Source organism: Cyclopterus lumpus, chromosome 4 (genome assembly GCF_009769545.1).
Source record: "Cyclopterus lumpus isolate fCycLum1 chromosome 4, fCycLum1.pri, whole genome shotgun sequence".
NCBI lineage: Eukaryota > Metazoa > Chordata > Actinopteri > Perciformes > Cyclopteridae > Cyclopterus > Cyclopterus lumpus.
The window spans coordinates 25,742,821-25,755,320 of record NC_046969.1 but is presented as its reverse complement, the minus strand read 5'-3'; the positions used below and the strand labels follow the sequence as shown (position 1 = coordinate 25,755,320).

At 44.9% G+C, this 12,500-nt stretch overlaps 1 protein-coding gene across 2 annotated transcripts in view; it reads left to right on the top strand.

Annotated features, from left to right (window-relative positions):
- The window catches only part of LOC117729886, a 1,488-nt gene extending 471 nt beyond the window's left edge, over positions 1-1,017 (top strand). The window contains exons 2-4 of one of the 2 annotated variants that reach the window (XM_034531271.1): positions 112-384; positions 484-538; positions 636-1,017. In XM_034531271.1, coding sequence (XP_034387162.1) covers positions 112-384; positions 484-538; positions 636-916 — 609 coding nt within the window. In that variant the 3' untranslated portion in view covers positions 917-1,017. Of the gene's footprint in view, positions 1-100; positions 385-483; positions 539-635 lie in introns of both variants that reach the window. The other variant, XM_034531272.1, reaches the window with a different exon arrangement.
- The last annotated feature ends 11,483 nt before the right edge of the window (positions 1,018-12,500 follow it).

Genomic DNA, 12,500 nt, shown 5'->3' with positions numbered 1-12,500 from the left:
TGTGTGCAGAGGGATTCCCTTCTGCTCTTTCTGTTTGCTTTTTATTGCACATGGAGGAGGGGGGCGGGACTTAACTTGGGATTCCCACTTTCTCTCTTAGTGTGTGGGCAGATGGACTATATTAAGGACAGACGCACCACAGCAAGAATCACAGTCGGCATCATGGAGAGACATCAAGCAGGACAGGAGGAGGCTCTGGTGGAGGTCGGGGGGGAGGAGGGACGCCTGGAAGCCGCTCATGGACCCAGAGGCTCGCCTGCGGGCCGCCGTGGCTGCCTGAACTGCGCGGTTGCCTTGGCGACGGCGATGGGACTGGTCACCGTGGCTCTGGCGGCGGCCTTCATCCTGCATTTGGTCACGTTCACCGCGGCGTCGTGCAACCAGGTGAGAAACACCTTGGAGCATTGATCGGCGATGTATCGACTGTGTGTGTGTGTGTGTGTGTGTGTGTGTCTCTCCATAACCAATCGGTCATGCCTACAGGATTCGAGTCCACCGAACGCTCAAGCAGAATTCAACGTAACCTGGAAACAACAGCGTAAGCATCGCCTCGTGTTTCAGTGGCTCTCCGACATTCCTCCTCCAGATGTTTTCCGCGCGCTGACGGAGGATATTTCTGTGTTTTGCGTCCACAGGGAGCGACGAGCCGGGCAGGTACGACATCTGCACCGTGAACAAAAGCGCAAACTACTTAATCTACGGCGAGGCGAAGAGCCCCGCCAGCCGGGAGGCCTCCCTCGTTCAAACGTGGAAGAACGTGAACGGGATCATCAGAACCGTCCGCAGGAAGGACGGCGACGACGAGGGAGAATTCATCTTTCTGGATAAGGTCAACCTGTTCAGCGGCACCAGAATAAGCATCCGCTTCCAGTCCGCCCCCCCGACCAGCTGCCGCTTCCTGGTCTTTAGACTCTGACCAGGCTGGAATCAGACTCGTCTGCACATGAGCATCACGGGACCGCTGTCACGCGGCTACTCCGCCTCTCGAAAAAAAGGGTATTTTAATGAAAAGCAACGCCTTCGGGTTGGCGAGGAGGAGGTCTCAAGGTGGGGTGGGGGTGGGGGTTTCTCCCCTGAAAAAGGTGAGACAAGTTGTAGTTGGATTGATCCACTAAATTAAAGTAGAAAGTCCCAAAAGTTGGGTCCGTTAGTTTAAATTGATATATTTGGCCCAATTATGTGTCATGACTTTAATGATAACTCTTGATGTGCTTCACTTTATTGACACAAATTCCACGAAAGTTTCTCGTTAGATATTTTTCTTCTCCCTGATTGACTACTTTTAGCTGTGAGTTCTTTCTGTGAATTATGGGATTCTTTAGCGCAGCTGAAACTAATTTGTGATTCTTTTTTTTTTTTTTGCCGTGTATATAATAAAGTTTTTAATAAAGTTTAATATTTAATAAAATTGACTTGACTATCGTGACTTTGTGATGTGGTTCTCTGGTTTCTCTCATATTATGTATTGTTTTATTGGAAGTTTAAAGGGTAGGTTCACGTAAACGAATGTTCCTTTATTGAAAGGATAGCCCCCTTGTCTGATAGAGACAAATATAAAATTATAAAAACCGAACCGGCATTACGTACATTGCAGAAATATAGATGCACACAACAAATCAAGGAGGTATTGTTTCAAATTACAGAGCTCTTGATTGAACTGTATGGTCATTCTGGGGGGAAGTAGTATGTTCTCCACTGTAACAGTATTCTAGAGGGCACTTCCTCACATGTTCTCCACTGTAACAGTATTCTAGAGGGCACTTCCTCACATGTTCTCCACTGTAAGGGTATTCTAGAGGGCACTTCCTCACATGTTCTCCACTGTGAGGGTATTCTAGAGGGCACTTCCTCACATGTTCTCCACTGTGAGGGTATTCTAGAGGGCACTTCCTCACATGTTCTCCACTGTGAGGGTATTCTAGAGGGCACTTCCTCACATGTTCTCCACTGTGAGGGTATTCTAGAGGGCACTTCCTCACATGTTCTCCACTGTGAGGGTATTCTAGAGGGCACTTCCTCACATGTTCTCCACTGTGAGGGTATTCTAGAGGGCACTTCCTCAAATGTTCTCCACTGTAACGGTATTCTAGAGGGCACTTCCTCACATGTTCTCCACTGTAACAGTATTCTAGAGGGCACTTCCTCACATGTTCTCCACTGTGAGGGTATTCTAGAGGGCACTTCCTCACATGTTCTCCACTGTAACAGTATTCTAGAGGGCACTTCCTCACATGTTCTCCACTGTGAGGGTATTCTAGAGGGCACTTCCTCACATGTTCTCCACTGTGAGGGTATTCTAGAGGGCACTTCATCACATGTTCTCCACTGTGAGGGTATTCTAGAGGGCACTTCCTCACATGTTCTCCACTGTAACGGTATTCTAGAGGGCACTTCCTCACATGTTCTCCACTGTGAGAGTATTCTAGAGGGCACTTCCTCACATGTTCTCCACTGTGAGGGTATTCTAGAGGGCTTTTCTCACATGTTCTCCACTGTGAGGGTATTCTAGAGGGCACTTCCTCACATGTTCTCCACTGTGAGGGTATTCTAGAGGGCACTTCCTCACTTGTTCTCCACTGTGAGGGTATTCTAGAGGGCACTTCCTCACATGTTCTCCACTGTGAGGGTATTCTAGAGGGCACTTCCTCACATGTTCTCCACTGTGAGGGTATTCTAGAGGGCACTTCCTCACATGTTCTCCACTGTAACAGTATTCTAGAGGGCACTTCCTCACATGTTCTCCACTGTGAGGGTATTCTAGAGGGCACTTCCTCACATGTTCTCCACTGTGAGGGTATTCTAGAGGGCACTTCATCACATGTTCTCCACTGTGAGGGTATTCTAGAGGGCACTTCATCACATGTTCTCCACTGTAACGGTATTCTAGAGGGCACTTCCTCACATGTTCTCCAGTGTGAGAGTATTCTAGAGGGCACTTCCTCACATGTTCTCCACTGTGAGGGTATTCTAGAGGGCACTTCCTCACATGTTCTCCACTGTGAGGGTATTCTAGAGGGCTTTTCTCACATGTTCTCCACTGTGAGGGTATTCTAGAGGGCACTTCCTCACATGTTCTCCACTGTGAGGGTATTCTAGAGGGCACTTCCTCACATGTTCTCCACTGTGAGGGTATTCTAGAGGGCATTTCCTCACATGTTCTCCACTGTGAGCGTATTCTAGAGGGCACTTCCTCACATGTTCTCCACTGTAACGGTATTCTAGAGGGCACTTCATCACATGTTCTCCACTGTAACAGTATTCTAGAGGGCACTTCCTCACATGTTCTCCACTGTGAGGGTATTCTAGAGGGCACTTCCTCACATGTTCTCCACTGTGAGGGTATTCTAGAGGGCACTTCATCACATGTTCTCCACTGTGAGGGTATTCTAGAGGGCACTTCATCACATGTTCTCCACTGTAACGGTATTCTAGAGGGCACTTCCTCACATGTTCTCCAGTGTGAGAGTATTCTAGAGGGCACTTCCTCACATGTTCTCCACTGTGAGGGTATTCTAGAGGGCACTTCCTCACATGTTCTCCACTGTGAGGGTATTCTAGAGGGCTTTTCTCACATGTTCTCCACTGTGAGGGTATTCTAGAGGGCACTTCCTCACATGTTCTCCACTGTGAGGGTATTCTAGAGGGCACTTCCTCACATGTTCTCCACTGTGAGGGTATTCTAGAGGGCACTTCCTCACATGTTCTCCACTGTAAAGGTATTCTAGAGGGCACTTCCTCACATGTTCTCCACTGTGAGGGTATTCTAGAGGGCACTTCCTCACATGTTCTCCACTGTGAGGGTATTCTAGAGGGCACTTCCTCACATGTTCTCCACTGTAAAGGTATTCTAGAGGGCACTTCCTCACATGTTCTCCACTGTGAGGGTATTCTAGAGGGCACTTCCTCACATGTTCTCCACTGTGAGGGTATTCTAGAGGGCACTTCCTCACATGTTCTCCACTGTGAGGGTATTCTAGAGGGCACTTCATCACATGTTCTCCACTGTGAGGGTATTCTAGAGGGCACTTCATCACATGTTCTCCACTGTAACGGTATTCTAGAGGGCACTTCCTCACATGTTCTCCACTGTGAGAGTATTCTAGAGGGCACTTCCTCACATGTTCTCCACTGTGAGGGTATTCTAGAGAGCACTTCCTCACATGTTCTCCACTGTGAGGGTATTCTAGAGGGCTTTTCTCACATGTTCTCCACTGTGAGGGTATTCTAGAGGGCACTTCCTCACATGTTCTCCACTGTGAGGGTATTCTAGAGGGCACTTCCTCACATGTTCTCCACTGTGAGGGTATTCTAGAGGGCACTTCCTCACATGTTCTCCACTGTAAAGGTATTCTAGAGGGCACTTCCTCACATGTTCTCCACTGTGAGGGTATTCTAGAGGGCACTTCCTCACATGTTCTCCACTGTGAGGGTATTCTAGAGGGCACTTCCTCACATGTTCTCCACTGTAAAGGTATTCTAGAGGGCACTTCCTCACATGTTCTCCACTGTGAGGGTATTCTAGAGGGCACTTCATCACATGTTCTCCACTGTGAGGGTATTCTAGAGGGCACTTCCTCACATGTTCTCCACTGTAACGGTATTCTAGAGGGCACTTCATCACATGTTCTCCACTGTAACGGTATTCTAGAGGGCACTTCCTCACATGTTCTCCACTGTAACGGTATTCTAGAGGGCACTTCATCACATGTTCTCCACTGTAACGGTATTCTAGAGGGCACTTCCTCACATGTTCTCCACTGTGAGGGTATTCTAGAGGGCACTTCATCACATGTTCTCCACTGTGAGGGTATTCTAGAGGGCACTTCCTCACATGTTCTCCACTGTGAGGGTATTCTAGAGGGCACTTCCTCACATGTTCTCCACTGTAAAGGTATTCTAGAGGGCACTTCCTCACATGTTCTCCACTGTGAGGGTATTCTAGAGGGCACTTCATCACATGTTCTCCACTGTGAGGGTATTCTAGAGGGCACTTCATCACATGTTCTCCACTGTAAGGGTATTCTAGAGGGCACTTCCTCACATGTTCTCCACTGTGAGGGTATTCTAGAGGACACTTCATCACATGTTCTCCACTGTAAGGGTATTCTAGAGGGCACTTCCTCACATGTTCTCCACTGTAACGGTATTCTAGAGGGCACTTCCTCACATGTTCTCCACTGTGAGGGTATTCTAGAGGGCACTTCATCACATGTTCTCCACTGTGAGGGTATTCTAGAGGGCACTTCATCACATGTTCTCCACTGTGAGGGTATTCTAGAGGACACTTCCTCACATGTTCTCCACTGTGAGGGTATTCTAGAGGGCACTTCCTCACATGTTCTCCACTGTGAGGGTATTCTAGAGGGCACTTCCTCACATGTTCTCCACTGTGAGGGTATTCTAGAGGGCACTTCATCACATGTTCTCCACTGTAAGGGTATTCTCGAGGGCACTTCCTCACATGTTCTCCACTGTAACGGTATTCTAGAGGGCACTTCCTCACATGTTCTCCACTGTGAGGGTATTCTAGAGTGCACTTCATCACATGTTCTCCACTGTGAGGGTATTCTAGAGGGCACTTCATCACATGTTCTCCACTGTGAGGGTATTCTAGAGGGCACTTCCTCACATGTTCTCCACTGTAACTGTATTCTAGAGGGCACTTCCTCACATGTTCTCCACTGTGAGGGTATTCTAGAGGGCACTTCCTCACATGTTCTCCACTGTAAGGGTATTCTAGAGGGCACTTCATCACATGTTCTCCACTGTAACGGTATTCTAGAGGGCACTTCCTCACATGTTCTCCACTGTAACGGTATTCTAGAGGGCACTTCCTCACATGTTCTCCACTGTGAGGGTATTCTAGAGGGCACTTACTCACATGTTCTCCACTGTAAGGGTATTCTAGAGGGCACTTCCTCACATGTTCTCCACTGTGAGGGTATTCTAGAGGGCACTTACTCACATGTTCTCCACTGTAAGGGTATTCTAGAGGGCACTTCCTCACATGTTCTCCACTGTAAGGGTATTCTAGAGGGCACTTCATCACATGTTCTCCACTGTAACGGTATTCTAGAGGGCACTTCCTCACATGTTCTCCACTGTGAGGGTATTCTAGAGGGCACTTCATCACATTTTCTCCACTGTGAGGGTATTCTAGAGGGCACTTCATCACATGTTCTCCACTGTGAGGGTATTCTAGAGAGCACTTCATCACATTTTCTCCACTGTGAGGGTATTCTAGAGGGCACTTCCTCACATGTTCTCCACTGTGAGGGTATTCTAGAGGGCACTTCATCACATGTTCTCCACTGTGAGGGTATTCTAGAGAGCACTTCATCACATGTTCTCCACTGTGAGGGTATTCTAGAGAGCACTTCATCACATGTTCTCCACTGTGAGGGTATTCTAGAGGGCACTTCCTCACATGTTCTCCACTGTGAGGGTATTCTAGAGGGCACTTCCTCACATGTTCTCCACTGTAACGGTATTCTAGAGGGCACTTCCTCACATGTTCTCCACTGTAACGGTATTCTAGAGGGCACTTCCTCACATGTTCTCCACTGTGAGGGTATTCTAGAGGGCACTTCATCACATGTTCTCCACTGTGAGGGTATTCTAGAGGGCACTTCATCACATGTTCTCCACTGTAAGGGTATTCTAGAGGGCACTTCATCACATGTTCTCCACTGTAAGGGTATTCTAGAGGGCACTTCCTCACATGTTCTCCACTGTGAGGGTATTCTAGAGGGCACTTCATCACATGTTCTCCACTGTAAGGGTATTCTAGAGGGCACTTCCTCAAATGTTCTCCACTGTAAGGGTATTCTAGAGGGCACTTCCTCACATGTTCTCCACTGTGAGGGTATTCTAGAGGGCACTTCATCACATGTTCTCCACTGTAACGGTATTCTAGAGGGCACTTCCTCACATGTTCTCCACTGTAAGGGTATTCTAGAGGGCACTTCCTCACATGTTCTCCACTGTAAGGGTATTCTAGAGGGTACTTCATCACATGTTCTCCACTGTGAGGGTATTCTAGAGGGCACTTCCTCAGATGTTCTCCACTGTGAGGGTATTCTAGAGGGCACTTCCTCACATGTTCTCCACTGTGAGGGTATTCTAGAGGGCACTTCCTCACATGTTCTCCACTGTAACTGTATTCTAGAGGGCACTTCCTCACATGTTCTCCACTGTGAGGGTATTCTAGAGGGCACTTCCTCACATGTTCTCCACTGTAAGGGTATTCTAGAGGGCACTTCCTCACATGTTCTCCACTGTGAGGGTATTCTAGAGGGCACTTCCTCACATGTTCTCCACTGTGAGGGTATTCTAGAGGGCACTTCCTCACATGTTCTCCACTGTAACGGTATTCTAGAGGGCACTTCATCACATGTTCTCCACTGTAACGGTATTCTAGAGGGCACTTCATCACATGTTCTCCACTGTAACGGTATTCTAAAGGGCACTTCATAACATGTTCTCCACTGTAAGGGTATTCTAGAGAGCACTTCATCACATGTTCTCCACTGTGAGGGTATTCTAGAGGGCACTTCATCTCATGTTCTCCACTGTGAGGGTATTCTAGAGGGCACTTCATCTCATGTTCTCCACTGTGAGGGTATTCTAGAGTGCACTTCATCACATTTTCCCCACTGTAAGGGCACTGAAGTATGTCTAATGGGTTATATCTCACACTAGAAGTTATAAAACATTGCAGTTAGACATCTGTCCTTGACATGAATAGAAAAAACATAATGCCTGCTGAATCAATTTGGAAAGGAACAGGTTTAAAAAAAAGGAACAGGTTTAAAAAAAAGGAACAGGTTTAAAAAAATTTAAATAAAGTCTGGAGCCTTGTAGACGAGCTGTAAAATCAAACACCTGCCAATATGGATCATCGGTGATCTGCAATTAGTATCGGCGGCCCAAAAATAAATGTTTTTGAGGGATCTCTAAAAGTTACATTTGTCTCTTCTTTCTTTTGCATTGATCTGTGATCCGATCCGAACCCTGACTTTTATATTTTATAGAATGCAATTGTACAGTTGAAAAACAAAAAGTTGAATCACAATGTACTTTTTATTTCCTGGATGAATTTTCAACCAAACTACCCCATAGAAAATAGAAATTCAAGAACAATGACACACAAATACAAGTTAAAGATGTCTCTCTTCCCAGTTCACCCACACACGTTATGTCTGTTTACATACCTGAGTAGATGACACTGTTCAGGCTAAGAGCAGAAATACAGGTTGTCTCACTTGTCCCTTATGCCTATATTTAACCCAGTAGCAGAAACTAGCAGACCAGAATATAATTCAATGGAATAAGGAAGTAGTGAGCAGATCAATATCACGACTACTTGCAATAAGTAAGTTGTTATAAAGACAATTTATTTTTGTGTTACACGTTTTCAGCAATTTGTGTGTTTATGTTTTGATCGCTGTGTATTTATTTGTAAATATGTCTGTTTGTTATTCGCATAACTCAAAAAGTATTAAACCGAATCGCATGAAATTTGGTGGGATGATTGGCTGTTATCCGGGGACCATTTGATTAGATTTTGGGAGCGATCGGGTCAAAGGTCAAAATCATAAAAATGTCAAAATCATCTTTTTACCATAGCGTTTTTAATTTGTGTCTAATTTGCATGATACTAATGCCAAAATGTTCAGAACTTAATGCCCAATCGTGAGATATCCACCACGACACAATGCCGTCATTACCCTTGTTAGCGAAATGGGGGTCAAAGGTCAGGGACTCACGATACATCAATGGTTTTCTTTCGAAATTAATAAATCAAGGCTGATGTTCATACATAATTCTTTTGTGATGTTTACCACAATATCTGGTATCAAGTTACATCAATTTACTGTTCCCCACACTCTCATGCCAAGTACCAAAAAGTGGCTGCGGCGAAGGTATGCGCTCTACCGAGTGCCCGTTCTAGTTTTAATATGTAACTGAGGCATTATCTTTTTAAATATATGCAGGTTTAAAATGATTGTTTCATTTTGATTTAAATAATTTATTTGGGATATCTCTTTGTACCACTCCATGAATAGGAGCATGCTTTCTTAAGCCCTTTGACATGTTTTCAGGAAGAAAAATGTTAAATGTATAAATCCTGCTATGAAGGATATCAAAACAAGTCCCTCGGTAGGTAACTTAAATAAGCAGCATTGACCTCAGTTTCATAAACAGTCATAGAAAGATGCTTAGCAACCTCTACAGAGGATGTGAGGTGATCTCAAAACGTGCCTTTCAAGAGTTATTTAATGCACAAAAAGGACATTTGCAACAATTAACAATTAATAATGGCAGATAATGTAAATTAACAGTATTTTACACCAGTATTGTACCAAATGTTCTGCGTCTGTTGCATAATAGGACTAAAGAAATATGTTTTTTCTTTTGTTTCCATAATTAATTTCCATTCCAGTTTAAAGTATTCTTCAATACAGCAGGATGTTCATTTAGTAAGTTAAGGGTCCCATTTAGAGTGAAATAGACCATGAGGCATCGTATGCTTTGGGGGCGGAGCTACCTTGTGATTGACAGGTTGCTCCCACAGTTTTGCGTGTTTTTTGTCTTACGTCTTCATTTTCAGTTCATGAAAGTTAATTGTAACAATTTGGAAGCCTAAAAATGTACTTAGCTCCACCCACTCGTGTCACTTCTGGTTGCAAAAAAAACCAAGATGGCGCCGAACAAAATGCTGAACTCAAGGCTTCAAAACCCGACTCGGAGTTCAAACTCATAACCTATACATTTAGTTTAATCGACAGTAGATCATATCTCTATTGCCCGGATTCAATTCCTTCAGCTTCTGCTTCATCTTATTACATTTCTTCTTAAACTATTAGCTCTTGATGTGATATTTTGGGCTTAAAGGTGTTGGTGTTGGCTTTTTTTTCTTTTTGCAACAAGACCTCGGGGGTTTGTTCCATTACATCATCCGAGGTGTTCATCATGTGGACTATCAAACCACCTCACCATGCCAAGCATTTCTGTTTTGTTTGAACAAACAACCTATTTGGTTGTGTAGGTATGGGGATGTTAAGTCAAGACTTTCATTTCCTGACAATCAAAATGTACAAACAGAAGAAGAAAACTACGCAGAGATGTGGCAGAGCAACCCACAAACAGGTTATAGGTGAGGTCCCAGGTTAGTTGACTGCGGAGGTACACTTCAAATTCAATGGAAGGTGTTTAGTTTTTGCATTCAGTTCAATTAAATTTACTTTATTGTGATGGGATAACAAGGTGCAGCATGGCCAAAGCATCAAGTTATAATAAGATCATAAAGACAAGGAACAGGTTACAATTTGTAAAATCAAGAAAATAATCATTAACCCTCGGTGTGTGTTTGAAGAGAGACTGAAGAGATAAAGTGTTTGTTGATGTTGTGTGTGTGTGTGAGCGAGCATGTTTTCATGACTTGTGGGGACATGTGTATGTTTACACACTCACATTATGGGGACTCCATCTTCTATCGGGGACCAAATGCACGTCCCTATAAAATAAATCATTAGGTTAGGGTAAGGGTTAGGTTAAAGTTATGGTTAGTGCACTGGTTAGGTTTAGACAAGTAGTGGTTATGGCCGCTCGGCCAAAGTGACGCTGGATGGGCATAGAAAATGTAGAACTTTGAGGAGCTTTTAAAGGTCTGTTTCCCCGCAAAGGAGAAACTTAGCGCGGGAGTTTTAAACGATTTAAAAGATTCCACGTCAGCTCGTGTCTGTAAGACTGTTCTTGCGGGAAGAAAGTTTAACCTGGCGCTTTAGGCCAAGATGGTGACGGCAAAAGCCACCGACTACGGGCTTCACATGGGCTCTTCAGAAACCTACAGGTGCGCCAAGGAGGCAACGTCCATATTTCATACAGTCCTTGCAGCCCTCCTGTAAAAAACAATGTGAGTGGAAGTTTTTTTGCAAAACTCTCTCCATCATGTGAAATAATGGGACCTGACTGGCTTGCACCTCATATGACAGTTAAGTTTCTTTTCAAGTGCGAGATGTGAACAATAAGTGGATTCTTCACTTCTCGTGTATTCGGGAAAGTCTGTGGTGGGCTGCCGTACGTCACAAAACCATAAATTTTTTTCCCTTGTACCACAGTCCATCACGTTGCCCATCTGATCAGCTTCATACTCCCCCCCCCACTGTGTCTGAGAGTGTCGCCTACAGTCCCTCCACCATCATCCATTTCCTTTACTTTTGATCTTCCGTGGGAGGTGAAGTTGGAACACACTTTATCTACCGATTATCATTGGTCTGTGTTTCCTCTCTGACACACATAAACACCCCCTTCACGATAGCAGATCTCCCACCACACAGGTCAGCTGACTTCCTGTGTGGCTGCGTGGCAGGTGAACAAGCTGTCCGTTTTGTACGCTGTCTCGGTGTCAGACGACGCGACAGGCAGCGACACGTCTTTGTTGGCTCACACAAATGACATATTCTATCGCTCAGTGTTACTCTCCAACTCACGGTGCACCCTTTAATCCACTCCCCGTTGGCAGGAATCCCTGTGCTTTTATGGCGGGTGTTAAATGAAAAGTCAACATTGGTACAACCGAGCTTAATCGCAGCTATTTTTTAATTCAGTTCAGTTTATTTTGTAAAGCCCAATATCACAAATTACAAATTTGCCTCAGAGGGCTTTACAATCTGTACTCATACAACATCGCTGACCTTTGACCTCACATCGGATCAGGAAAAACTCCCCAAAAATAACCTTTGACAGGGAAAAAAGGGAAGAAACCTTCAGGAGAGCAACAGAGGAGGATCCCTCTCCCCGGATGGACAGATGAATAGATGTCATGTGTACAGAATGAACAGTGTTACAGAGTTACATAAACACATTACATGAATATGACAATGTATGAATGGAACTCCAATCCATGAAACAGAAGGAGGTAGAGAGGAGGGGGCGGGGCATCAGCAGGACCAATGGGAGGCCGGCTCACCAGGCATCAGACACCTCCAGGTCCAATGGACCCTCTGAGACGTGAAGTCACAACGACTCCGGGGAGGAAGCAGAGTTAATAAGGTGCAATGGAGAGATGTAAATTCATTTCTCCATTGCACTTTAGACAACGACAATACTACAATTAACTTTCATTACGTGAAAATACACAGTGGAAGGGTTAAAGTCAATCACCTCGTAGCCCCGCCCTAAAGCCTCCCCTGCTTTATGGTCCGTTTGACTCTAAATGACCACAATTCACTAAATAAACATCACGCTGTATTGAAGAAGACTTAAAACTAGAGATTGAGACCAAAAACTAATGTTTACAATGTTTACTGAGGGAATACATCTAGAGAAAAGTAGGCTTTTTCCCCCCATAGACTTCTATACAATCAGACTCGCCCCCTGGTGGCCATTAGAGAGAATGCAAGTAGAGAGAAACCAAGTCTCTATTCTTCTGATGCGTTTCTTCATCCCAGAAAAAAATATTACTCAACGAAACGTTGCACAATGAGTCCGGTGCG